We start from the raw sequence: 27,522 nt of genomic DNA, 5'->3' as shown, positions 1-27,522 counted from the left end.
GGTGCTCTCTCAGGTCTGTGTTGGCAAAATGGATTATCTGCAGCTCCCCACAAAATAACTTTCTCTTTTTTTTCTTCTTTCCCCCAGCAGTTCAGAACCCATTTGGTGCATTCCATTAGCAAAATGATTTTGAAGTGCGGGTGGGGCCGAGGGCTTAAAGTCCATATCTGACGCAGTAGGAATAATCCATGAATTGTTGTGGGCTGGAGCTCGTCTAAACTAACAAAGTTGGTCTGTGGCCGTTTGGCAGCGTGACCTTTACCAAGGGGAGAGCTATGGATCTTCTGCTTTCTGCTGCACGGCTGAAAATCAAATGTGAAGCTCTTGCTGCACATCAGAGTTGATTTGTTTAGTGGATCTGACCCGAGCAGGAGCGCCCCACGCTGAATTCAAATAAGATATCCTCAGGTTTTATGTCCACAGGATAGTAATTATGATAGAGGCTCAGCATGTGGATTAGCTGATCACACTCCCTCTCTGTCGATTGGTTTTCTTGTTTTGTCCTGATCTTTTTTTTGAATTTCCCCTTAGCTGCAAACCAACAGTTTAGATACAGACAGTACACACAGGCAGAGGGAAAGAGAGGCAGGTACGATGATGCAACAAGGATCCATGACTGCAATCACACAATTGCTATGATTATGGTTTGTGTCTAAATCACTGGCCACAAGGATTCTCCAGTTACTGTTATTTTGTACATATAACACAATAACAAATGAAAAGCTTCAGAGGCCCAATGCATATCCTCCGCATTTGCTGAAATCTACATCTGAACGCATCGACAAATACAGAATCAGCTTCCTTCTGTCTGGAGAAACATCTGCTCACTTCAACAACGTAGTTAAAGAATCTCCTCTTTCCGTTCAAAGCATCTTTGTTTTATCATTAATGACAAAAAAGAAAAGAGCACAGAGGAAATAATCTTTTGCGAAATATATATTTTTCCACAGTGGCTACAAATGGCAATGCTAATTCGACAATTAATATTGTAATAATGGGATTTCATAATGTAAGATAAATATAATGGCATATGATGGGGAGTAATTTACTATTATTATTATTAACCCAAAATCTAATGGCTCCTTCCTCCACAAAATTTCATGGAAATCTGTTCAGTATTTTTTTTAGCAGTCCTGCAAATATCAAACAAACCAACTAACGGCAATTAAAACAACATAACATCGTTGGCGAAGGTAGAAACGCAACACGGCGGTGGTGCTGGGACTTCAGCTCTGTTCTGAATGGTATAATAGAGCAGGTGTTCCTGTAATTGTGTCCAGCCCAATGAAAAGCCCCCATTATGTAAATGTAATTGGTCAAACCCAAATGGAAGGATTGTGCAATCATCTACGTTTTGCAGCCATAATGGTTCATGTTAGTGTACAACTAGTGAAAGTTCATATTCTGGTGATGACCGATACACCACAGAACAACACTTCTACTGTTACTTCCTGTCAGACGGCTGAATCGAGCCTTCGTTCCCAGTTCGTGTTCAATATGCTGTCGAGGCCTCATAAATCATTCATGACCAGATGCTGTACTTTTCTCATCAGGCCTTTGTTTGCTTTGTCTTCTCTGGGATAATTTCCTTCAACAGAAACTGATCATTTGGAGCAAACAAAGAAAATTCTCCGTTTCCCTGGAGGCCACATCTCACTCTTCCTGGTTTTGGACAGTTTTTCCACGGTCGCAGGATCGGATGACGATCGCGTCCACTTCTCCAGCTTTGGGAATTACAAAATCTCTATGTTTTCACAACATCTGGGACGCCCCCCCTGCTTTAATGCTCGATCCTGTCGTCTTACCAGTTCGCTCTATCACTTAAACACTCATCCGGATTTACTGTAACTTTACCAATGCTGTCAGATGAGCATGCAGGCTTTTAGATCACTGCACTGCTGTCATCATATATCCTCAGTCTGGCTCATGGTAAAATCCAACCGACCGTCACGTGACTGTTGGTGGGATGTATCAGGTCGTGTCCAGGATTTAGTGTTTAGGACTCATCAAGACATGTAATATCAGGATTTAATTGCAAACTGTTGTATCGCATGTTTATTATCCGTGTTTTGTTTTCAGACCTAATTTCATCGTGCAGGGTGGGAAAGTAGTGAGGTTCTAAAATTACAGATACAGATTGGTGTCTATTTTGAATTCCTTAAAAGACTTAAATATCTATATGTGACATTTTGTTCATGTTTTTCTTGCAAATCTGAGATTAATAAAAAACTAAATACTCCAAATGACCAATAACAAATGATCTGGAGTAAACCTGGTAAACCTTTCTGCTCGATTAGTAATCCAGCCCTGTTTGGAAAATGATGGGCGGTATTTATCACGTGATGAATCTGCGGTGTTACAAAAGAGGCAGGGGAACACTGCTGTGCAGCATAATCACATCCAGGTGAAGGAGGAGAGACAGACAAAGAAGTGGATGGGTGGGATTTCAAGCAGTGATTTAAAATTTTTCAGAGTGGCACTTTGAGAGATTGCCCTGGAAAAACCCTGCAGCAGTTTCCCCCCTCCCACTCTAACGTTTAAAGCCTTAGCCGTCACTTCACAGACAGACGGGTGACATTCACTGAGGTTGTTGTGTGTTTGGATACTGAGCCTTTCCTTTTCTGAGAAATGATCAAACTAAAGGCACATAGGGAGAAAACAGATTAAATGCTGTGAGGACTTTTTTTTTTTCATATCAATAATGGTTCCCAAATGATGTTTTGTTGTGGACAGAGAGAGACACACAAAAAAGCACGTCTCTCCACAAAAAACACAGATTCCCTCCTTCCTCTCCTCACTCTTCATCATCATGCTAACCCTGCGTGTTTCACTCGGCAGGAGACAGAGAGGCTCATTGTTATTCCACAAGGGTCGGCTGATCTCAGCCAAATCTGTCTGTGCCTCGCTCCTCATTCCACATCATTCCTGTATTGTTTGGCTCCCAGGAATCTGGAAAATCTCTCATCTACGGGATCCACTGGAAACGTGTGAAATCCACGAGTGAAGCCCGCTCCCCGGGGGATTCCTTACCCCAAGTGCAGGGAGAGTCTGGAGGGAAAGCTGAGCAAAGATGAAGAGGGAGACGGAAAGAGGAAGGCTTTACTCTGCTCCGAGCTCTTGACGGCTACAAAGCCATGAGCTGTTCTAATATTGAGAGAAAGCGCCCCGGCCAAGCTGGGTTTGGGTTTGGCTCGGTTCTTACAGAACGTGTCACTGGAGGTGGAGTGAAGAGAGTAGCCGGCTCTCCTCTTGAAGGAAGCATGTGTCTTCTCCTTAAATGACCAGAGCTCATCAATAAGTGATGCCCTGTCTCTTCCAGTCTATCACACAGAAGGAAGAGCTGCCTTGATTTGTTTTAGGAGACAGCACCCAACACAATACCGTCTCTATTCCCCCCCTCGCTTCCCTCAGATGACATCGCTTGTTCCCTTAAACTTTGTGTTTTTATGGATTTTCAGACACTTTTTCAAGGTCCACAAAAAAAAAGACTTTGGAGCCTCTCTGAAATAAATGACACCGCCGCAATTGTCACAGTGGCCTTTGCCTCGGCCCCGACTCCGGCTCAATACATTCCAGCAGTCGGGAGACAACTGAGAGCAGTGATCGGTTTTTCTGTTTCTTTTTTGGCCAAACTGAAACCTAATCCCATTTCACAGTGCCACGCAGCCACGCCAGAATAATCACTTGATGGGGAGTTGAAAGTGATTACCACTGTTTCGCTCTTATCTCCAATGAGAGCAGGAATATCGTCCAACAACAACAACAACTGCTCGCCTCTGTGATGCCGGGCCAAGTGAGGAGCAGATGAGGGGGGATACAGCCACACAGAGAAAGAAGCTGCTAATGGTTTTCTATGGTCTGTGTGTGTGTGTGTGTGTGTGTGTGTGTGTACAAAAGATGCATGCACTGTAAGTCGATTCGCATGGATAAGTAATTAGAGCAGCGGTCCATCCCCTTACGCTCAGCCTGCATATTTAACAATCCCCACTGTGGACTCACTATACGGTGTGTGAATGTTAGAGATTTGCCACATCGGGGTTTCGGGGGATAAGTCATAATCATTTGGTCGGATTCCAAACAAATGGAATTAATTTAGCGTTTATCATAAATTAATGTTTTTGATTTAAAACAGTTTGACTGCTAATTCCCAGACTCTGCACAATGAGGCTAATGCTAACAGTAATGCTGTTATCTGTGCGCACCAAAGCCAAACACGACATTTTGCAGCATCCCCAATAAATTAGATTCAAATTAAAAACTTAAGAAGCTAGAAGGGACTCAGCAGAGCGCATACCTCCGTCAATAAGGCACGACGGCCACCTCAAAGCCAATCAAGCTGCACTAATCAGAGATTTATCCTAAATGTGACTGATATTTTTCAGCAAAATCCATAAATTATTCCCTGGAAAATGGAGAAAGAAATCCTGGATCCGCCCCCTGATCTGGGTCCGCATCAAAATGAGACTGGTTCTTCCCTGACCCACATCCTTCCACCAACATATCCAACAATCAAATGGACATAGGTGAAAACTATAAGACTATAAGACAGATACCAATATTTCAGTATTTAAGAGCTGTTCGAGTTCTCTAAATGACGAGGAAAGGAGCTGCGATGCTTCCTTTCTCATCACCTTCAGCGTAGGAAACACTGAACCATCCTTTATGAAAGAAAAGGAGAAATAGCCGTTCCCACAATTGCTTTCCTTTTCCGCAGCAACATTTTCGTTGCACCCGGGGAGAACCACGTAAATATAAAAACAAAACCCAGCGTTTTTATGCTATTTTTATGCTATGATCGAAAACATCCTCGCATGATTGTCTGAGCTCCTCATTTCTTCCTCAGAGAATAGTGGTTAGGCAAGGAGATTGTTTTGTTATTGTGTCGATGGTTATCTGTTATTTCCACACCGCACCCTCTCATGTTAAAGTTAAACTCTGCCTCACATACAGTGCCTCACATACAGTGTCTCACTCAAGGACATGTCTCTGGGGCTTGAACCCACGAGGTCCCCCCCCCCCTGAAGGGTGGTCTCGCTACTCACTACATCTCACGCTCAGTGTTTCTCTTGACAGATGCAGAGGAGCGAGGGCGTTTCCTCACCTGATTGTCAGACATCACATAGAGATAGTTCCTGTCCAGGGAGAAGGCCATGTCCCGGAGGATGACGCCGCTGTCCTTCATCACGGTCACTGTCTCGTACTGCACTCCTCCCTCCAGAGGACCGTCCACCCTGATCTTCAGAGACACAGACAAAACACAGAGACGGTTAGAGACGTGCTGCAGGACACAGGGAATGAGCGGTTACTGTACATGTGTCAGGTGAAATCACTCTGTTTGCATCGTACGCTTCCTTGATGTGGACGTGTCATGAGGAGGTATTCTTTAAATGTAATAAGATATCACACAAACAGCTTTGTCTCAGTTGGATTTCCACCATCTGCATTTTACTATTATATGATATTTACTATTATCTTCTGAAGTATTTTCCCACTTCAAATACAAATCTATATATTCTTCTGTGTGGTCGATCGCATTCCTGCTGATTTCACCACTCTGGCAAAAACCTTTTAGAAGTCTCTCTCCACATTAGTCAGACCGTTTCTCCAGATTTTACAACGCTGCATCGTGTCCTCTTGTACGAGCCGTTTACGTTTTATTCTATGCTGACAAAGAGACTTATCTGATAACGACTTATCAGCTGTAAACAAACTCTCTGCAGGACGGCAATCAATTAGAACATTAGCTCATTAACAGAGAAGCTGCTTCCAGTAAATAAATAAACAGCCTGTTCGTTTGTATATGAAAGAGAAGGACTTGGAAGTACATCACTGAAGCTGCTTCGCTCCCTACGAGAAACACAACTGAATGGATAGTTCACACAGTGAACGCAGGTACGATGAAAAGCAGGATGAGACAAACTGTTTCGCCAACTTAGCACAAAGTCTTGAAGTAGACAGAACGACTGTTGGGGGCCGACGGCAGTGCAGACATTAGAGAGTAAAACATATATCATATCGAAATATCAGCCTATAAGTATTGAACAAATGTGGATTCCCAAAGATATCGTTATCAATTAGTCATGAAAAAGAAATGTAACTGAGGTTTGAAATGTTACATTACAGTAAACTTTACTTTAAATAACTATGAATAAAAGAAAAACACAAATATATAGATTTTTAGTGAATAAAATAAATGTTTTTTTTACATCAAATGTAAACATAGATGCACATGTCTGGTTCTACCTTGTAATTTGCTGCACAAAAGGGTTTGTAACACAGCGCTGTCTTTACCTAGAATGTCTTCACCCAGAATGCATCGTTATCATATCGGGCGTTAATATCGACACACTGACCTATTGGTTGGGCTCTATAGACGCAACAGTTTCCTGTAGTTTGCTAAAATGTATTAACCAATTTGTATTTGTATATCCCATTCATGAATCACAATTTGCCTCATAGGGCTTGACAATCTGTCCTCTGTCCTTAACCCTTGCCTGAGGAAAAATATATAATATATATCCCATGCATTCATCTCTACGCTGCATTCAAAGACTCTGATTAAGGTCTGCGTGAAGCTCACAATAACCAGGGTATGTGTGTGTTTTAGTGGTGTGTGTGTGTGTGTGTGTGTGTGTGTGTGTGTGTGTGTGTGTGTGTGTGTGTGTGTGTGTGTGTGTGTGTGTGTGTGTGTGTGTGTGTGTGTGTGTGTGTGTGTGTGTGTCTATGCTTTGTCTTCTTCCGCCAAGAGACTGAATTCATTGTGAAGCCGAGGCTGAGAAGAGGAAAGAAAGTCTGAGCTGCTGCTTCTCACTCACTTGTCCAGTCGGCCGGTGCGAGCGACCTAAAGCCACCCCTGAGGCTCCTGCCATGATGCAGCTGAGTTTTAAAAACATGTTCAGTGAGCTCAGCCTTAATTTGACTTTGGAGTGACTTTCAGGCAGCCGTCTTTTGGGGCTCATTAAATGCAAGCATGGAGAACAGATGCCCACCGGTGAAGACTTTTCAATCCTCCTCTCCACCTCTGCCTACAAACAAGGTGTGCTGTTACAGCGACGCAGACAAATAAGCAGGTCTGTCTTTGTTGTCGGTGGCGTAGTGACTCCGGAGCTGTGGAAAGGCAGCTCTGTGAAGACGAGGAAATGCTTTTAAAGCTTAGAACCCTTTATTATTGCCAATATAAACTACCTGCTCATTGTACTCTCTGCATAATGAAAGTGTTTTAACTTTACGTTTCATTATTATTACCCAAAGTCCTTTGTAGCACCAAAAACCAGGCAATGCTCCTAAATTATTTTTCTATTTCATAAAAATACCTTTATGTGAACTTTTAAAACTCATCTCTCACCATTGGCGCAGGAACGATGTGCATTGCATCACACAGTAATGATACGTTGACACTTGAAATCTGAGTCAGAAGTGTGAAATGAGTCTGAATAAAGCATGGGTAGCTGGAGAAAAGAAAAAAAATCCTTATTAGCAATGCAAACCCAGGTTGAAGCCCTATTTAAATTCCACGGAGATTGGATCATTAACCATGTGATTCAATTACAGTGAAGCTGAATTAATTTCTCAATCATAATAATTAACATAAATGTGCAATAATGAGGAATTGGAGCGGAGAATCGTGGAAGTGTTGGGAAACTTCTGCGGTGCGACTACACCCGTCGTCCCTGCATGCGTCCTGGCACGTGGCGTTCGGCGACCTCGCCGCCCGCAAATCAAATTTGACTGCAGAAGATTTTGAACGGGCGCCAGGTCTAGTTTCCACACACGCGGTGGCAGAGCCTCAGCAGTCGCTCAGCGGGGACAGTCGTTCAATACAAACTGATTACATGATTGGATCCCGTGGGCAACCTAAACTTCATCAATCAATCACGCCTCCACCTTCCAGGCAGCTGCGCCTCCCAGAGCGTCAGCGCCGCCGACCGAGAACGAAGGAGGGAGGGAGAGAAATCTGTTCGGAACGCAAGTGTGTGTTGTTCTTGTTGTGGGTGGGAGGGAGGGGAAGATACTTTGGGGTTATGAGGAAGGTTGGGAGCGTCATCCTCTGCATAACAAAAAAACACCAAAGTCATGAGAACAATAGTGACATGTGATGTGGATTCCAGATCATAGAGGGAAAGTTTGTCTCTCAGCAGACAGTCCGAGCACAATCCCATTAAATAGTTATTTCATAGACGGATTTATCTCGGAGTTAAGCTCGCTCATTGTCTGTTTTCTTTCTCCTCCTCATACGACTCATCCAACTGCTCCACGGTCCTACGCACTATTTGCATCACAGTATACATTTCTTTTCCCACACTCCTAATATCATAAATAGCACAGATAGAAACCAGATTGTGGTGTTCCCAAGTTGTATGTGTGGTTTGTGGTGTTTTTCCTTTTAAAGTCGGCTATGATGAGTTTGACCGAGGGCTGAGGGGGGGGGGGGGGTGAACTCAGACAAACACTGAACCATCATGACCGATCCGCGGTGTTTGATTTCAGCAGCTTTAAGATGTGGTTTTATCATTTAAAACAGGGCTGACCGGGCAGAATCCCCACGGGGGCACAACAGGTCCTCAATCTCTCCTTAAGCCCCACAGCTCCATAATGAGAGTAAGGCAGGTTTAATTGGTTTTATAATGAGCCTGCTTGTAAAGGACACACAAAAGCTGCACACACACACACACACACACACAAACACACTCACCTAGGCACTCGGGCAAAACAAAGACACACACACACAGAGACACACTCCGTTGTGAGTTTATTAGGAACATGTGGCTAAAAAATTAATACAACAGAAATCTTGGCTAAATCCTGTTGATTCAATTGTTTGATCATTTTTAGAGGCTGTAATTTGTGGCACTCATTGTGGTGTACTGACTGGTGTTCCCATTATTTTGTCCAACCATTCCAATTAATGAGGGAGTGAGAAACACCTCTGTGTATGTTGCGATACAGATGTTCAACACAAAGTGATCTATGTGTTGGATGCATTTTAGATCCAAATACTGAGGGTACACTTGCATAGAAACACACTGAGCACTCACTCTTTTGTTGTTTACTCTCATTAAATCTGTCGTTGAGTCCACGATCACTTGTTTGATCGACCCATTGTCATTGATCGCGGCCGGCACGTCAAGAACACACACCAAACATACAACAATCCGTGATGTGTTTCTATTATCCGCATCACACGTGTGGGAGAGGGGCGGCACAGTAGCGAGGAGGTTTTCGGTTTGAATCCCAGTTTGTCCGGGGTCTTGCTTGTTTTTAATCTCCCAGTATCTGCATGGATTTCCTGCAGGTGCTCCGGCTTCCTCCCCCATTTCAAAGACACGCAGATTAGTTTAATTGGAGACTCCAAATGCACCGTGAATGCTGAAATGCTGATCAGGGTTGGTCCTCGTCCAGTTCAGAGGGTGGTAGCTGCCAAAAACTTTTGCAGGTAAGTAGCTTAGTTACAACGAAAGTTTACTTTGCAAACTATTCATTAAAAGATAGGAATCGTATTTTTTGTCCCTGGAGAATTCAGTGATTGGGCTGATCAGGAATCAGATATATGTCACAAAAGGTCAGAGCGCTTTCTATACAATCCCTTTTCCTGTCACTTTAGAAAAACAGATAATTTGAGTCTTTTGGTGTCACTTCATAGGTAATTCCACTTTCCACACTTGTGTAGTTGCACTTCAACATCTGCGAATACGGCAATCAGACCTAGATTCACCTCCAGTACTTCACAGCTGCTTCGCACTCGGCTCTCAGACATCTGATCCTGCCCAGGATGAATGAAGTGGAAATGGGTTCTCATTTACGTAGTTGAGGCATCATCTCTTTGAGGTCAGTAACAAGGGTAACATACTTCCTCAGTAAACTTTTCCTTTTTAAAAACTCGAGCAGATCTCTGTGTGGTCCACGTCATGTAACTGAACTGAACTGCCATTAATACCACATGTTTATATGACCTCAGCTGGCGTCTTGTTTCGTTCCCTCTCCAGCTTGTCTGATGATGATATATATTTAACCCATGAATAATATTTAAGGCAACAACAATATCCTCTGCGCTGCTGAAATTCCCTGACAGAACCTGCGATGGATATAAACAACTGGCTTCCGCAAACAGATCTGCAACCTGAGCCCGTGTGCGCTTAACGAAAACAGCCTCCCTTTCTCATGGCCGGGGGTTTCATCCCGACTGCTCGGCTGCACTCTCATCCTGTTGCGAGCCAAAGCAAACACAAAAACCCCAGACTTCTAAGATGTCACTTGGCCTGAGCCGGGTTGGCTCCGTCGTAAAGCTGCCAGAGCTTGCATGAGCAGCACACCCCCACCGAACTGATTCTCCCGTGAGCATTTACATGTGGGATTGATTCTGTGATTCATGTCGGATGATGGTTTTATTCATGCTGAGAGGAAGTATACATGGAAACAGCCCTGAACCTATGTTTTTCCGCCGCAGATTGGGAAACCTTGTAAGCAGATGATTGCTGTGTTTATGCGGTAATGGCCATCCGATCTTTAAAAGAAGTGTGTCCATATGTGGCCAGACGCTCTGTGCCCTTCAGATTCACCCAACTCACGTAAACATATGGATGAAGACCCAGTAGGCACGGTGCACTCCGGTCAACCAACCATTCCCAATCTGCCACTCTGATGGGTTTCATCTGTCCCTAAAAAAAACAAGTCTGTCCAAGTTGAACCAGACACAAGAAGGTCATTTCACTTCTCCTACAACGACCTCTTCAGTCACAACATGACTTTTTGATGAAAACTAATTTGTCATTTGATGTAAGACGTCTACAGACTGTGAAATTCCAGCATCTGTGCGACATGGATCTAATAAACTCGGGTACAACATCTAGTTTGATGTAGACTGCACGACGATAACACAGAGTGAATCGAAGGCTATGATGTAAGTCAATATACAACATACATCCATCTTAAAGGAATCTATCGATCTACAAGAATGAAACATGATGAGTGTCCCTCATCCATCAGTACAACTACAGAAGTAAACAATGAATGAAGCCAAGCAGGAATGGAGCCCTTGCAATAGTGGTCTTTGTGTGTATGGAAAAAAAAATCCAAAGATGGCGAGGAGGAAAATGTGGACCTGGTTGTGGCACAGGAACAAGGTGCCATTAACTCTGACAAGGAGTTTATGTTGTCTTTGGTTTGTTAGTCAGAAGGATTATACAAAAAGCTAATGAACACATTTCCATAAAGTTTTGAGGGGTGGGGCGTGATCCGAGTATAATTTGGAACATGCTGCTTAACCATTGGTTGGTTGACACATAGGTTGAAGGATCAGTCACACTATGAGATGTGTCAATCTGACTTTTGACACTGTCAGAGGTTTTTTCTCAGTTTATCTTCAGTCACATGTTTGAAGCTCTATCACGGTGCGACGTCGGACCACATTTCTTTCATGTTTCATCTGAGACCATCAGAAATCACCCACCATTACATTACAAGCCACCAAATGTGAAAACATTTACACTTTTACAGGAAACCACAAATAAATCTTCCATTACACTGGAACAGGGCACAGAATGAAAATACACGCAACACCAGACCTAGACTAGATGTACACAGACTGTAAGCAAGAGCGATCTTGGCACAGAATTCACGGAGGATGCTCCGAGGCTTGACTCAATATTGACACAAGGGGCACGCAGCGACAGAAGGGCCAGACAACTGGCCGCCTTTAAGGTTGAGTGGTTGTGCATATGGTCCGATCATGGACGACAGCCGTGGAGAGCGGGCATTGATTATCCCATAGATTCATCATGGCTCTGTGAATTCTAATGAGACAAAGCTGAGGAGAGAACTGCGCCGCTGTAATGAAAACGAAGAGCGGTGTGGGGGACGAGGGGTCACCGAGGTGGTGATGTGTATTACAGGACACCGGCTAATCATTCAGCCATCACATTAACTGCAGTCACAAAGAGAGCTGAATGGATCACGGCCACTAAGTACGCTGTATGTTGGCAAGTGCCCGTATCTAAACGTGATTACCAACCGAGCCGGAAAAGAGGTCATGGCGTGTTCGCGTGCGTGCATGTGTGTTGTTGGGGGTTAAAAGCCTCTCAGTTCACAGCAGCCAAATGTTCAGCTCGCTCCAACCTTCAGCTGCGTGGCCGGCCTCCAAGTCTTCATACCGCAATTTCTCCAACCTGACCACAGTCTCCTCGGAGTCTCTGCCTGTTGACTTCTTTTCTCTCTCCTTGAGGACATGGTTTCCTGTCCTCCTCCGTGGGGCCCCCGTTCCCTGCAATCATTCCCATTGTTTACCAGGTTCCCATGGCCCACCAACCAAATGAGTGGGAGGGGGACAGTGGAACAATTCATGGCACCCGTATGGTCGTAATTTTCTTGAGTGCAACGCAGCCACGGGGGCTTTTCCCCGTCGAGAGAAGAAAGAAGATGGAGCCGCTAAACAAAAAGGGTCGTCAGGAAAATCAGGAAGTTGGACACCTTTTACGCGTTATCACAAAACAGCCTTTCTTAATACCATCCACTCTTTCAGCTGCACTAAGACATCTAACAGCGATCTGCTCGGAGGACTTTTCCCCCTCAGGTCCAGCTCCCTTCATGCAGTTTTGAAAATCCTTTCAATTTAGCCTTTCAAACACACCTATTCAGCCAGGGCCCCTCCCCTCCTCTGAAAGTCTATTCTAATGATTCCAATCACAGAATCTCCCCCTTAGAAACTGTCTGACTCATTTAGCCATGCGCTGGAGAATCTCCCCACCCGGCCGGCTCTCAATAAGCCATAATGAATCCACTATTTGCACATGGGAGTATTTGACCAAGGCTTTATTTGCCAGCTTAACATTTCCGACCACTTCCCGAGGAATACGGCTGAGTCTGAGTCACAGCAGCCACTGAGGCAACGTGACGGTCCTGAGTATTTCATTCAAAACGGCACCCTTCATAAGCATCCACCATATTATATTTACCAGCACTAAGAGAGTTATTGCACAAAAGTACAGCAATCGGAGGCCTTTCTAAAAGAGCAGTGGTGAGGCAGCTCAAATGTGCGATGCTTCATTTAAAGCACAGTCTACTCTCTGTTTCCCGTCTGTCTAGAGCATCGACTGCCTCAGGTGAAGTCCTCTGGCACCGATTAAAAGATTAATCACACATTAAAATAGCGCCTTAGCTTCTCTCTGGCAGCTATGACATCATTGATTTTTTTTCCTCTGAATCGAGAAACACAGGAAACACAACATGCAGGAACATCTTGGTGTAGAGTTGCACCATCTTCTAACTATACTCACGGTGTCAGAGAAGCATCATGTTTCGCTCAGTGCAACACTGTCGTCCTGTTTCTTTTTTTTCCAGCATCACTGTGCTCTGCAGAAACATTTCCTCAGAAAATCAATTCCACTCAACACCTGTTATATGTTTAAGGCCGCCACAGGGTAAGCAAAGGTATGATGTCATTCCACACTGTGATTGCTGCACATTTACCTGTTACAGTAGCACAGAGATAGAAAAGCGTATATGTCCTTGAAGAGGAATGGAACATAAAAGATGCGGCGATGATGTTTGTTATCTGTACTTTTTGGAATTGGCTCAGGAAAATGTATTGATCAACAGATTATAATCAAATTCAGGTACAATAGTGATTTGTAGTCAGATTTCCATGTTGGTTTTGAAATTGTATTAATGACCATTAAGCGTAAAGTATATCAAAGGTTTACTGACTCCCTACGACCCTGAGCACCATCTTAGATTAGCTGATAGTGACCTTCTGGTTGTTCTTATTATTATTACAGTGTGGGATGATATTATAATATGTTATTGGGCCTCTCAGCGGTTCTGGTAGACGCACAATTAGTTTTAAGCTGTTTTTTAGACATGTCCTGCGGAGGGTCTCCGGAGAATTGGGTCCAGATTTTCTCCTCAGTTTGCCTTTCACACATGCACAACGCAGTGCGAGGTTCTCTGCACGGTTCCCTGGGAACATCAGTCACTTTCTATTCTGAGTTTCTTTCATTTCAATACAAAAGGTATTTTTTTATGAGGGTAATAGCTAAGCAACCACCTCTCTGCAGGTTGTATGATGCGGCTGAGAGATGCACGAGAATAATTCTGATCTGATTTGATCGGCGTGGATGATTCAGTTTATTCAATCCATGTTGAGAATTCAGTATTTCAGATGAATATGTAACTCAAATGAATTTAAATCAACTCTCTCTCTGCCTCCTTTGAGGATTTATTGACCTTCTACGACTTTTGATAATTTTTTCAATAATACCCACGTTATGTATATTTAACATGTTGTGTTTCTGGAGAATAGGCCTTCATGAAAAATGCATGGTGTGTATCTCAGGCTGGGCTCAGCGGCTTTTTGAGCTCAGGGACACGTGAGCAGAACCACATAGCATGAAACTCTACTGAAGATCCCTGTAGCAGTAAATGGTTGAAACCCTGACGTGACTGCGCTGACTGAAATGCTAATCCTGCCCTCCGCGGCTCCCACTAGAATTGTAGTGTATTTTGCTAACAAATTGAAACTATGCCATCGGTGCCACTGGAAGTTGTACGTGTCGGCGCCTCCTGCCTTGAGACGGGAATAGATTTGAATAAGGATCAGTGAGAGATAATCACTTTTACCTGGATTCACCTCATTAGCGTGCATCATGCAACGTGCAGAAGCCCCTTTTGTATTCAGAGTTGCCCGCAGGGTCACATTACTACGCTCAAATCAACCACCTACGGCAGGAGAACTGCCGCAGACAGTGATGGAAATGTCGTTGTATCAGAAACACGAGGAGCCTAATCAAGGCATGTTGATGGACACATCCATATGGAGCCTGGTCGGCGAGGCGGTCGGTTATCCCCGTGACCTTTCACCCCGGCTACACCCTTCCTGTGGCAGGCTTGACCTTTGCAATGGCCCTGCTGCTGGAATGATCCATTGATGGCATTTATTGTCATGCCCCATTCCCACTCCGCTGTCCATTTGGGGGTGATGGAATAGGATTGGAGTGGTGACCCTGTGCTCCGCGGAGGCTCCTGGGAGTCTGAGTCACCGTTGCATGTTCACTCAGTGTAATGACAAACTCTGGCCTTAAGACACTCTGCACTTAACACGGTTATGACGGATATTTCACTCTGCTCACCAGAGCCATTCCTTATTTCCTGAGCACATACAACACATTATATTCCTCCGTGGTTTTCTCGGTCCACCTTTCTTATTCTGTCTCTCTTTCATTTTCTTGTTTAATGTCTCTGTCGCTCGACCCGAGTATCTGTTGTTCTGCTATTTTCTCCCATCGGTCAATCTCCTGTCTTTCTCTCACACTGTTTCTCTTTTTTCTTTGTCTCTTTCTGTCAGGCTATCTTGTCATTTTTCCCCCGGCGCCTCATCCGATGAAAGAGCTGCACTGATGCTATCGCCTCTCCCAAACCGGATGTGTGTGTGTGTGTGTGTGTGTGTGTGTGTGTGTGTGTGTGTGTGTGTGTGTGTGTGTGTGTGTGTGTGTGTGTGTGTTTGTTTGTGTGTGTGTGTTAAGTGTCAGACAGCATGCTCCTCATAAGACTGACGCCCGCAGGCTAATGTCACAACAGTCAGCTGCACGCTGTATGACTGTGCAGTATAAAAGAGCCCTCGGTGCTACCAAGTCAGTCCAGTGCGATCAAACACTGACCCTTATAGGACGGTGACTATAATGTATCGCTACAGTACGTTGTTGTGAGGAAGCATGATAGACAATGAGCTGAATCCACTTCATGAACCTCGCAGATATAGAGGTCATGTTCTTTCTGCGGGTCTTGTGTAAAAGGAGCCAACAGATGCCTGTTTCCTGCACGTCGGTTTAGGAACAGAGATTAAGTAGAATGGCCCAACAGTCCACTTCAATTTAATCAAGCTCAAAGACTCATAGATATCAGCCCCCTAAATATGCCTGATGTTTTTAATCAAGATCCATGAGTGATTGCCTGAGAAATCGATGAGAAACAAGTGATAAAAAAAACTCCTGGATCTTCCCTCCTTTGTCTGAATCTGTGGAATAAATTAATGGCTTCTGTCTTGGCCCATTCTTTTACCAAGACTGGCGAAAAATCTGTTCAGTAGATTTTGCGTAATCCTGATGACAAACAAACCAGCAAACCAACAGGGGTGACGAGAACCCCCCCCATCCACTAACACTATGTCTGGCTGAATGAGTTAAACTAAACAAACCCCAGACTACGAAACATGAGTCATGAATCAGCTCGATGTCTGAACGATACTGAACCTGAACTTTAAATAACACACCTTTAATACCTTAAACTCCATGTCACGTAATGCACCATCTGTCCAGGAGGAATACACCACAGAGATTCATCATCCGAAGCTGTTTTTTTGTGTCTTTAATCCATTAACACTAATTAACACCATAATCTGCCCAATTAGCGACCTAATTAGCATAACTGGTTAAGTATAATATATCACGATGGCTGTGGCGGGACATTATGCAGCGGAACAAAGGTGCAGTGATCACGCGGCACTGGGCTCTCGGGCGAAAAAAATGAAACGATGTAAATGTCCATCCGTGGCTACTTGAGCCAAAACTGAAGCACTTGTCATGTCCCTTCAGTTCTGTTGTATTAGTTGAAAGAAACACGACATTATGCAGCTCCACTGCCTCTAAAGTCCTCCTGCTGGATTTCCATTCGAGTGGCTTTCAGCATTACGAAGCACTTAAATGGCCACTTCTCTGATTCCAAACGTCATGGCTGAGGACTTGAGGTGAATTTTTACATGTTTATGCAAACTTGTAGGTTTTTTTTGTATCCAGTACGCTGATTCACGTGTACTGCTTTAAATATATATAGCATATGAATATCTATAATATCCTCATGACGCACAAGAAAACACAAAGACTGTAATTATAATTTACTCATCTAACAGATCTAACTTGTGTTTTCCTTGTTTCACAGACTATTCTATTCTAAAGTTATTTTCGGATTCTATCGGATGTTTTGTGATTTACTTTTTCCTGGTTCTCTTAAGACATACAACTCTTAAGTCGAACTTAAACATATAATGTAATACTTCATTAAAATGCCTTCAAACGACCAGACCCACGTTATGTATTTTGTTCACTTGTGCACCTAAATTATCAACTTACAATGTCAACACCCAGAGAAATCCACAATTTTATTCAAGGTAACACTACGTTTCATTTTGGTCGCCGTGGTCCATCTTAACGACAACTCCCATGATCCTATGCTCCTTCATGATGTCGTCTTTAGTTATTGTCTTGATTGCGGGACCCCTAGTGGCCAAAGTTACATGTTATACATTTAAGAGTCTTGAGTCTACCCTAAGTTTTCCTACCTGGAGATATTCCACATTTTCAATTTCAACAATTCCAATTAAAAGACTAAAACCAGCTAATGCATTTATACTTTTAAAATTGCCTGTGTTGCCAGTGCCTGATCCAGTTTGTTCCTCTGTGCCACACACGACCAAAGTCTATTAAAAACACATCAATAACCCACTGTTGCACGGGGTGACACATCCCTTCATCACAATGAACATGGGTCCTGTAGTTTATTTTGAGTCAGTCCCATATGCTCTTGTTCTGCTGCCTCACTCTAGGTTTATACAGGACAATACCAAATCTGCAGCTGGAAATAGGCCACGACAAATGTTCAGTGCTCAGCTGTTTTCAGAAGCTACTTGATCCATATAAAAATATACTTTGGCCTGTTTTTAAAGCCTATTGTCTTCAGTAAGAACAAATAAGGAAGAATTTACAACTATATATATATATATATATATATATATATACACTTCTGGTACAACCATCAGAAGCAATGTGGGGTTAGATCTCTATCCCAACGACACTGACACGTGCAGATTCAAGGAGCTGGGAATCGACCCACCAAGCCATTTCAGTTTAGTGGGTGACCCGCTCTACCTCATGAGCCACAACCGCCAATTTGTCATCAAAGAGCCTGGCTGCATTTGAGAGTTATCAACTCACCAAAAACAACCAGACAGTCCCTGAGTGTATTATTATGGAAACAGACTAATGGCTGTGAAGTGTCGGTGCACTGTCCTCACCTTCTTCAGTCGTCCACTTCTGGTGCCCAGGAAGACCACACTGTGTCCATTGTAGTTGTAGGAGGTGACGGAGGTCAGCCTGTCCCTGCTCTCGGTGAAGACTGTCTGACCCGACACCAGCTGAGAACCCCCCAGGGGTTGGTTTATGTCCAGGCCACAGAAGTGATCATCGATGGGAACAGGCTGCATGGAGAGAGAGAAGGGGGGTGAAGATGAAGAGAGTGTCAGGAGAATGAAGGCAGATTGTTTTAGAGACAAATGTGGGGAGGAAATCAGGAGAATAGGTGAAAACAAGGAGGGATAGAAAAGGTGAGAGAGTGAAAGGAAGGAGCAGTGAGGATGACAGAGATGAGGAGGGGAGATGAGGGTAACGAGAGAGGGGGAGCAACATAAGCAGGAGCCGGGAAAAATGACTGCGATCACTGTAGACACATGCAAATATGAGAAGAGAATTCAAACTGACTTCTTCTAAGCTTAACATGCATTAAGTGCACAATCTTCAGGGGTAGAAATCGTTACCTCAAAAGGGTTCGGGCCGCTGCGTTTATCAACAAGCCTCGGAGCGCTCGCATTTCGCGGAGCAGACTAATTGCTGATGGCAAACACGAGAGACGCTGTGTGTTTTGCGGCCGTTTCTGTTATTTTTTTTTTTTTTTCAGATCGCCTGATCCGACATCATACAAACACGCAGCACAAGAGATGTCAGGTTTTGATTAAGCATCAAAGGGAGCTGCGTGCTAAGCAGTCCTCTTACATCTGCTGAAATGCACCTCAAACCTTTGCTAATTGTCAGTCACTCAGTGTGTAAATCTACCTTTTTAGGGCAGCTAATTTCTCGTTTCACTTCCTGCACTTCCTGCATGCACATATTTTGCCTCGCAGTGCTTTTCCTGTTATCAAGTGACGCTCCTGAGCTTCACTGAATGTGATCGGTGAAGTGATCTCAGCGTAAACAAACCTCATATCTCACCAGTGCCCTGCTCTTTCTCTTGGTGCCTGACCTCCAGTCTTGTTAGAAGAAAAACATCTGTGAAATCTGTTTTAACGTTGTTGGGTTTTTTTTGCGGTCCACAAAACTGCTGAATTTTTCACGTCACATCTAAGATAACGCCTGGAAAGGAGCATCAGAAACTGTTACCTACATTTCAGTGCTGAAATAATATCACTTTTAATCTTGGGGAGGCCGTGTGGGTTTGTCGGTCAGTTGTTCCGACCATTTCTCAACAACTGCCTTATATCTTTCAGTTGTTGTCTCCAGTGGCTTAACCCTTGTGACCCTAGTGATACCCATCAGGTTGATGTTTGGTCTTTTGTGAAATGTTTCCACAACATCATGAAATTTGATACGGACATTCATGGTGTTGTGAGGATGAATCATACGTCGCTCTCAGACTCGACTTTCTCCTAAAATTTTCCGGCAGCGCTGTAGACGATAGAATCCACATTTCCTCTGGACATTTTCTGGAACTTTTCCTGCCGGCCCTCCAGTAAAATACAGAAGAATACAGCAGGAAACTTCCCAGCGAGTGGGGATGTTAATGATCGTCTAACAGGCGACGGACACAAAAAATTTGAAAACAAAATCAATACTAATATCCCAGAATGAAAGAGCAGCCATACACGTAGAAGATGAAGACGAAGATGTCCAATTGGAAAGAGAACCTGATTGTTACAGACATTTTCCTGTTATTGTGAACACGTCTAAGAACACGTCTAATCTCCTGCATCGTTCTTCATATGTGAAAAGGCAAACGTCTGAAAACGTCTCAGATTACTCAAGTGATTTTTTGTGTTGTGTCTTGATAGCTGCTCCTCATCAGCATGTGTGCATTGTCATTGTGAGCAGTAGTATTTAGCTTAAAGCTTCTCAGAGCCTGTAGACTCGTGTTATTTGGCACTTTGATGCATCCGTGTAAACATTTTGCTGTTGATCTGTCAAACTCAGTAATTAATCATTTAACCAAAGAACGACATCTTAACAAAACTGAGCCGTAGCTTTTCATTTTTTCATTTTAGATATAAAGCTGTTCGGTTAACTCCGCTGCGAGAGTTAATTATTGAATTATCATGTATATCTCTCCTCCCTCAGTTGCCATCATGAATAAAATTACATCTTCCAACATGCTGGAACGAACGTACATGTTGGGAACCACCAAAGCGGTGGATGTGATGAATATCATTGTTTTCGTGGTTCGCTTTCAACTCGTTTCCATGAAAGCCGCTCATTATGCAGAATTATAGCTTTCACAAAGGCTGCAGACTTGGACATTTACAAGAAAGCCCTTTTTCTCTGGATCAAGAACAGGTCTCAGAGGGCTCGAATACTGCTGACAGCATTCGAGTGCACAAGGAAGGAGATGGGGAGAAATGGTGGAGGGGGTCAGTGCCCAAACCCCTGAATGAAATCAAAGCTCCACACTTCTCTGATTAGCATTGTGGAATTAATCTCCTCCAGCTCTTCTGCTCTCGTGGGATCCTGAGAACCTGAATGGTGACATCAGCACAGTGATGGCGCTCTGCCTATCAGCTATTTAGGCTCCAGTGCATTTCACAGAGGAGGAGACTCAAAGAGCCGGTTCCAGAGCTGCTCGCCACCATGTGGGTTTGTTAGTTAGTCTAAACATGTGTGGATGTGAATGTCTACAACTCTGTGACCAGAATTAGAGGGTGCACAACATGATGTTATGAGCGTCGTTCTCTGTCTGTGTTTCTCTCTACCTACCGCCTTGGTGCACTGCACGTCCTTGCCCAGCAGCCAGTGCAGCTCCAGGTTTCCTTCTCCCTGGTAGCAGGACTGCAGCCGCTCCTTGATGCGTGTGTTGATGTCTTGGATGGTGAAGACGCAGAGGGCGGAGTGATCCGGAGGGTCGTGGTATTGCTTCTGTCCCTTGGAGAACACAGCAAAGACCACGTCCTCCTGAACACTGATGTTGAGCGACCTTGCCAGGACCCTGCCGGGCTTGGTCAGGTACGCAGCCTGAAGCAGGCGGTACTCCTCGCCTTTGTGTACGCACCCCACAGGAAGTGACACGTAGGAGTGGAACCTCTTGTCACCTTTGCAGAGGCGGATGATGCGAGAGGTGTAAAACAGGTCGCCTGGGGAGCTGCCCGCAGGCATCCCGTTCTCCGGGGTCTCCGGCTGGACGGTCATGAAGTAGACGAAGCCGCCGCTAGCAAAGCCATAGATGTAGTAAATATCAAAGTGGGGGACGAGTGCCAGTGTGTCTGAGGGGATTTTTATGAGAGATGAAACAAAGTCAGTGTGAAGCTCATAGTCCAGCATGGCGGAGGACTCTGGGTCACGAGGGAGCTTGCGGCTGGAGATGGTCGGGAAGTAGTCCTGTTTGCCTCCGACAGCCGTGCCGATGTACAGGGTGGCGTCCTGACCCTGCGAGGGCACGACCACCCCGTACATTGTCCCCGTCTGGTTGTCACTGGACAGGTAGTGTTCCTTCTTATGTGTGGGCTCCACGAGGATAAACAAGTCGTCCAGCCTCATCAGCTTGCAGACGCCCTGGTAGAGGCTGCCACAAGCCAGCAGTCGGTTGTGAGAGTAGTCGATGAGCAGCAGTTTGTTCACGTTGTCCGTGGAGGCCAGAGGCTCCGAGCAGGGCTGCACAATCAGAGGAGGATAACAAGCTTTGTTGTCATACTCTGGCCCTGTGTCATGGGACACCAGGAGGGTGAGATTAGACGACAGCTTGTAGATTCGGTTTACGGCTCCGATGTACAGAGCCCCAGTGGTCTGATGCACAGTCAGGTGGTTCAGCGACCATTCCCTCCTCTCTGATTGGAAGGTATTCAGAGTCTGTCCAACCGTCGTCTTTTGATTTACTGAGATCAGAGTCAATAGCCACAGTGCCAGGGGCCACAACATGACCTTTGGAGGGCCGTGACCTTTAGTGGGGCCGCAGTAAGTCCATCCTTTATCCAAGCACGTCCCCATTCCCGAACAAACACAGAGCTCCCACAAAACCCCTGGGAATCGTGTAGCAGCGAGGAGCAGGATTACGCTGGAAAAGATGAGCTGAGGTGCAGTGTTCTCCGTAACTGATCTTCACATCATTCTGAAAGAGAAAACAGAGACATTTGTTTTTAAACTGGAAAGATCCTTGAGTCTTTTCAGAGGGGAGTTGTGCGTTCAGGGTGTCATTAGACAAAACCTTGTTTTCCCCTCGATCTCTGCTTAGTCAGAGATGCGTACTTGTTTCTTTGATGAGACATCAAAGAAACAAGTAAGCATTTGTTCAAACTGTCTCCTCGTATGTAGTGGCCTGAGAGATGGTCCAATATCCCCCTTATCGACAGGGGGACTCATTATATCTGCCTGTCTGTGAGAGGGAACTAAGTGTGGCCTATTACTTGAACAAAGCAGTGACACATTGTAGCCGTGCTCTCCCTCTGTTTGGGTGGCTAATTAAATGATCCAAATGTATTAATTATGAGTCCATATTTTGGGCTCCCTGTTTTCCTCTCTCCCCTCTGCCTTGTTCGTTTAAATGGTTGAATCCGAGAGGAATTAATCACTCTCCACTGCAGCCGACATTCCTAAATTAATCAGGCTTTTTCCAGGGACGGCAGGGAGTCATTAGAGATTTAGAGCCAGGCTGCATCCACGCTCACACTTCCGTGTTTAATTTCATTAACATATTTTATGTAGATATTTCCAGGGGGTGGGGGCTAAACAATGTCTCTCAAATACATGATGGACTGGAGGATGGATGGGTTGGACGCATGGCCAAGGATGTGTGATGCAAGCTTTTGTGTCCCTTGTCATAACCATTGTGAGATCAATGTTTTCATCTGATGCAAGGTGCTTTTCATTTGGAAGAAAAAACAACACGTGCTTTTACCTGAAAATCAAGACGGACGACAGCAGAAGCATTGTGTTAAAGTGGCCTCACATGTGTTCTTACTGCACCGAAGTCCGTTAATGGAGTAATAAAACTGCCTGCATAGGAGGACAGACCATAAATTAAGACACCAACACCATCCTGAATCCTGTGTGCGTGCCGCTGGGAGCTTCTCCAATCTGCCTCCCAAAGGTTGTTTCTATCTCCCCCTTTGTCCTCAACTGTGCCAGAAGCTCCTTCACACTCTTTTAATGATATTTAAAAAATTAAATAAATAAATAGTATTCCTGTCTGAGTCAAATGTCTTAAAATGGCCTTTATGGATTCGCTGCCAAATGCAAGACGACTTTCGCTCAAAGGCAACAGTTTTTTTGGCTGGAGCTAACGCAAACAGGGTGTTTTCTCAGTGAGACTTCCTGGTATAAGTAAAGGTTAAATGAAGACAGCCATGTCAGAGCCTAACGCCGGGGTCACGAAGCGGTGGGTGCTCTCCGTTGGCGCGCTGACAGGACGTCCGGCTGGGTTGAGCCGGAGCCAGGGATGAAGCGGATGGACTGACACTGAGCCGGCTGGGTCGACTCCAGCTTCCACTCCAGCGTCTCCCGTCCATCTGTCCCCACCGCACTCACACCGGGGGAGAAGTCGCTCGAGTGTCTCGACCTACTCTGCTCAATTTGGCAGACCCAGTGTGTGAGCAACTCCTCCAGTAATTGGACACCGAAGAGTAATATGTTTCACACACTGTTTCGCTGCGTCTGAATCTGAATTCGCTTTTCTTCATTTACAACCAACAAACACTCCTGCACTCCGACATGAATCAATCTCAGTGATGCTCCGATTTTCGCTGTCTGTATCTGTCTCTGCCGTTAATGTTGGATGAAAGCTTCTTCATTTTTTTTCTTGAATGGACACAGAAAAATCTGTGTTTTATTAGTTCTCTGAAAGCTGAGATTTGGCAGAACACGTTGGATCTAATGGATTCTGTATTTTTGGCGAAACGATGTCCAGTAAATTCCCCCTGAAAATCCCTCAAATCATCTGCTCTGCAGGCTGATGAGTCCCTGAACCAGTTCTCTGTGTCAACGTTGCCACAATTCTCATTCTCATTTGTCCTTTTCATGTGGAATATGCAGATGAAAAGGGTATTCAGACATTTCAGAAATGCTTTTCAGAGGAGGCAGTGACATCTGAATGCTTTGACGGCTTCTGCGTGAACTGAAATATAAATTCTTTGCGGTATTCACACGCGCTTGTTTTTAAATAAACCAAATAGATGAAATTACTGGTCACTGGAAACCTTTACTCTGGTGGAGTGCAAACCTTTTCTCCTCAGCTTTTTGATGCAGAATGTTTTGGTGTGAAAGGCGACGCTGGAATGAGATGCAAGTCAACAGAGTTGTTTAAAAGTGGGCGTGTTAGAACACAGAAATCTGACTCAATCCTTTGTGCGTATTCTCGTGCTGCCACAAGAAGAAGTAGAGAAGTGAATGTTCTGTTCATTAAATCAACCCGGAGTGTCGCTGCCTCTGCTTTGCAGCAACCAGCGGACATTCCTGAAATAACCCAGCATATTTCCAGGTGACGTGCTTCGGTGTAATTTGCATTGTAGTCTCGTCACAACCTGCAGCTCTGTCCTGTTCCCGACTGGAAATAATAAATACGACGGTGCACTTGAGGTGCAACAGCAAATAGCAGAACAAATGATATTTGGGGAGGCAGGCTTGAGTCTGGCATGACCTTAAACAACAGACACCAGCAGTGCCACCCAGAGGTTAATTCAGTGCTGAGAGTCTCCAGTCGAACCCTCAGAGGAATTACAAAAAGCGGGGAGAAAAACAAGAAGATGAAATAGGAAGTGCTGGTGGCAAACGGCGCCGGGCGAACATGCAGGCGAGCAGCAGCAGCCTCGTCGTTTCATTCATTTCTGTTCTGCCGGCTTTGGTCACGTCTAAGGCGTGCAGTCATGCTGCTCAGTGTTTACCCTGGATTATAGAGACAGCTCTTCGCCCTGCACAGTCCTCCCCGCTGAATTCTCCGCCTCGCCACTCAGACACGCTCCAGCCAAGACATGACTCATTCACACTCGCGCACAGGAACACGGTTTGCAGGGGCCTCTGGGGACACCAATCACAATCGCAGCGCGCAGACGAAGGGAGAAGCCGGCCTCTTGTGCTGCACAGGCTCGACCCCTTGACCTGGATCACGATCAGTGGAACCAAATCCATCCCATGGGTTCAGCTGTTATTGGGGTGAAATGCTGTCAGAGCGTCTGCACTGCCCGGTTAGCCATGATTCATGGGACAGAAGGTTTTTTTTTTTTTTTTAGATCTCTGTTTTGTTTGACCCATCTGCCATCAGAGATTAACTGAAATGTACATATGGGGATATTTCTATTTTAAACTGTCCATGCATCACTGTCTCTGTTGACTCAAATCTGATTGTTCGTTGCTCTGCAAAACATTAACATTAACACATTTTTAAAAACACTAATGAGCACTCGTGGTATTTTGGGATTATTTGCACGTTTTCTGTTTCAGAGATGACTTCACACGAGTGGGTTCATAATAAACCCAGTGGATAATTTAACAAAACACTATCTTTAAGTTAAAACTATCTGCATTCTTGACATTTTCAGGATATTACATTTTCCAACAGCGTAAAGACGACCCCGTTAAAGAAAGACAGATTTAGCACAAACATCACGGATCATCAAGTGTTGAACTTCAACTTGTTTGCGTTTTGGATTATAGATTTGTGTGCGAGTTCGGGAGCTCGGTCGGCAGATGATCTTTCTAAAGGTCAGAAGAAACGTCTCTGTTCTCACACTTAGTCAACAATAGGAGTCATTGTCGTCCACGTCAGAGGTGATAAAAAACTTTTTTGTTGCTGTTGTTTGATTTTCTTTTTTTTTTTTTGGCGGCCTAGATTTATAGAAAAGCAATAACGCTGTCAGACAGTGGGGTTGGAAAGGTGAAGTACAATGGTCATAACAGCATCTGTCCTCATAATTACAAGCACAGACAAGTGTGTTTTTTGACACATGGCTGCTAATGGAAGTTAATAAAGTTCCTCCTCTGGGGTGATTTCAGATTCGTTGAGGGAGCTTTTGGCTGAAGCACTCCTTCTCGCTCTCCTGTACGCTTTTATTAGCACTTACAGTGTGTAAACTCCTAGGGCCTGATGGGATACTTTTGTCTGGGGGGGTTTCTGCAAATCTACACGGACGAGTCAATGTTGGGGGGAGGGCCAGCATTGTAGGCATTACAGATGAATGAGCTCGGAGGGCGCCAGCCGCAACAGAACTTGACTTCCAAATGAATAAATGAAGGCAATTAGTAGAACTGTTTACAATGTTGTGGAGACAGAAGTAGGTCAAACGTGGCAGAGACAGGCGGGAGGAGGGGGCCGGCGAGCCAGAGCCAGGGGCTGTCGCTGGTACCTACAGTGATGAGTCGGGGAATTAGGACATGAAAATGCCGTCTTTATTAACGATGACTTTTAAGTGAATGTCATATTGGATCTCGAGGGAGTGGTGTAGGGTTTATTAGTAAAAGCAACATTTTCTAATCAGTCCAGCGTGTTTTATCTGTGGCTGCGTTGTGGAGGGGCAGCCCAGGGCGAGGGGCCCCCGCCTCCGACACAAACGCGGGCCTCTGAGGGCACGATGTGCAGCGTGGATGCTCATTCTGCACACACCCACAGGATATCAGTGGAATTCTGCGACAGTTGGCCTGTGGTTAATTTTCATCATTATGTTCTACAATGTAAATTCAAACAGCAGCGCATCCTCCGGACATCTCCCTCCGTCAGGGAGGAACAATCTTACAACCAGTATTTGGATAAATTACACAATTTCTTTCATATGAGTCCGCTCCTCTGGAATGGTCCATGTGTGTGTCGGTATGGTTTCATATTAACAGAAACAAACCGTAATTGCTTTTTTTTTTTCATTCTTGTTGTTTGGTTTATTGGTCAGCGCAGATATTGCAGCCTTTAGGACTCTCCAGCCAGCCACTACTTTTGATGGTGGAGTAGCAGAGGCCATCTGCAGGGAACAGTAAAGCGGCACTATGTCATCGCAGCACGCTCTGCTCCTAATAACTGCAGGATACTGAGAGGGACCTGGGCAGAGGGAAATGTGACATAGGGGACCAATTCCAACACGTCGCCACAACACAGCCAGCAGCCTCCTCCGCAGTGCATGCCATTATCTCAGGGCAGATGCATTATACATGCAGATACAGAACCATATATCTGAAATTGCTGTTAAGAGCAGGGACCAGATGAAGGGCACTGCTGCCACAGTCAGATTTAACCATGCATGCCTTTCTCCTCCCATCCCTCTCCACAGCTCTGTCTGCTCGTCCATAAATCTCATTGTCGTTCCTCCCCGCTTAATGGTGACCTCAAGCAGGCTCCCCCTCAACCAGCCGAAGCCCTCATGTTGCATATATGATGAGCGCAGAGGGGGAGAGTCAAAGTGACCCCCAGCACCGTGATGAAAACCCATGCAGCTCGAGTGCAATAGAGGGTCTTCTATAATTCAGCAGCCGCAGAAGAAGACAGAGCGAGCTGCGTTTTCTTCTGAGCCACACAGAATGTGCGTGAGAGCCG

At 44.8% G+C, this 27,522-nt stretch overlaps 1 protein-coding gene across 1 annotated transcript in view; it reads right to left on the bottom strand.

Annotated features, from left to right (window-relative positions):
* Positions 1-27,522, bottom strand: part of LOC117761586 (plexin-A2-like) — a 73,124-nt gene that overhangs the window by 39,374 nt on the left and 6,228 nt on the right. Inside the window, 3 exon segments of the mRNA XM_034585609.1 lie at positions 5,102-5,236; positions 18,056-18,238; positions 20,778-22,122. Coding sequence (XP_034441500.1) covers positions 5,102-5,236; positions 18,056-18,238; positions 20,778-22,001 — 1,542 coding nt within the window. The 5' untranslated portion in view covers positions 22,002-22,122.

This window comes from Hippoglossus hippoglossus, chromosome 5 (genome assembly GCF_009819705.1).
Source record: "Hippoglossus hippoglossus isolate fHipHip1 chromosome 5, fHipHip1.pri, whole genome shotgun sequence".
In the NCBI taxonomy this organism is placed as follows: Eukaryota; Metazoa; Chordata; class Actinopteri; order Pleuronectiformes; family Pleuronectidae; genus Hippoglossus; species Hippoglossus hippoglossus.
The sequence above is the reverse complement of the archived record's forward strand: the minus strand, read 5'-3'. Positions and strand labels throughout refer to the sequence as shown.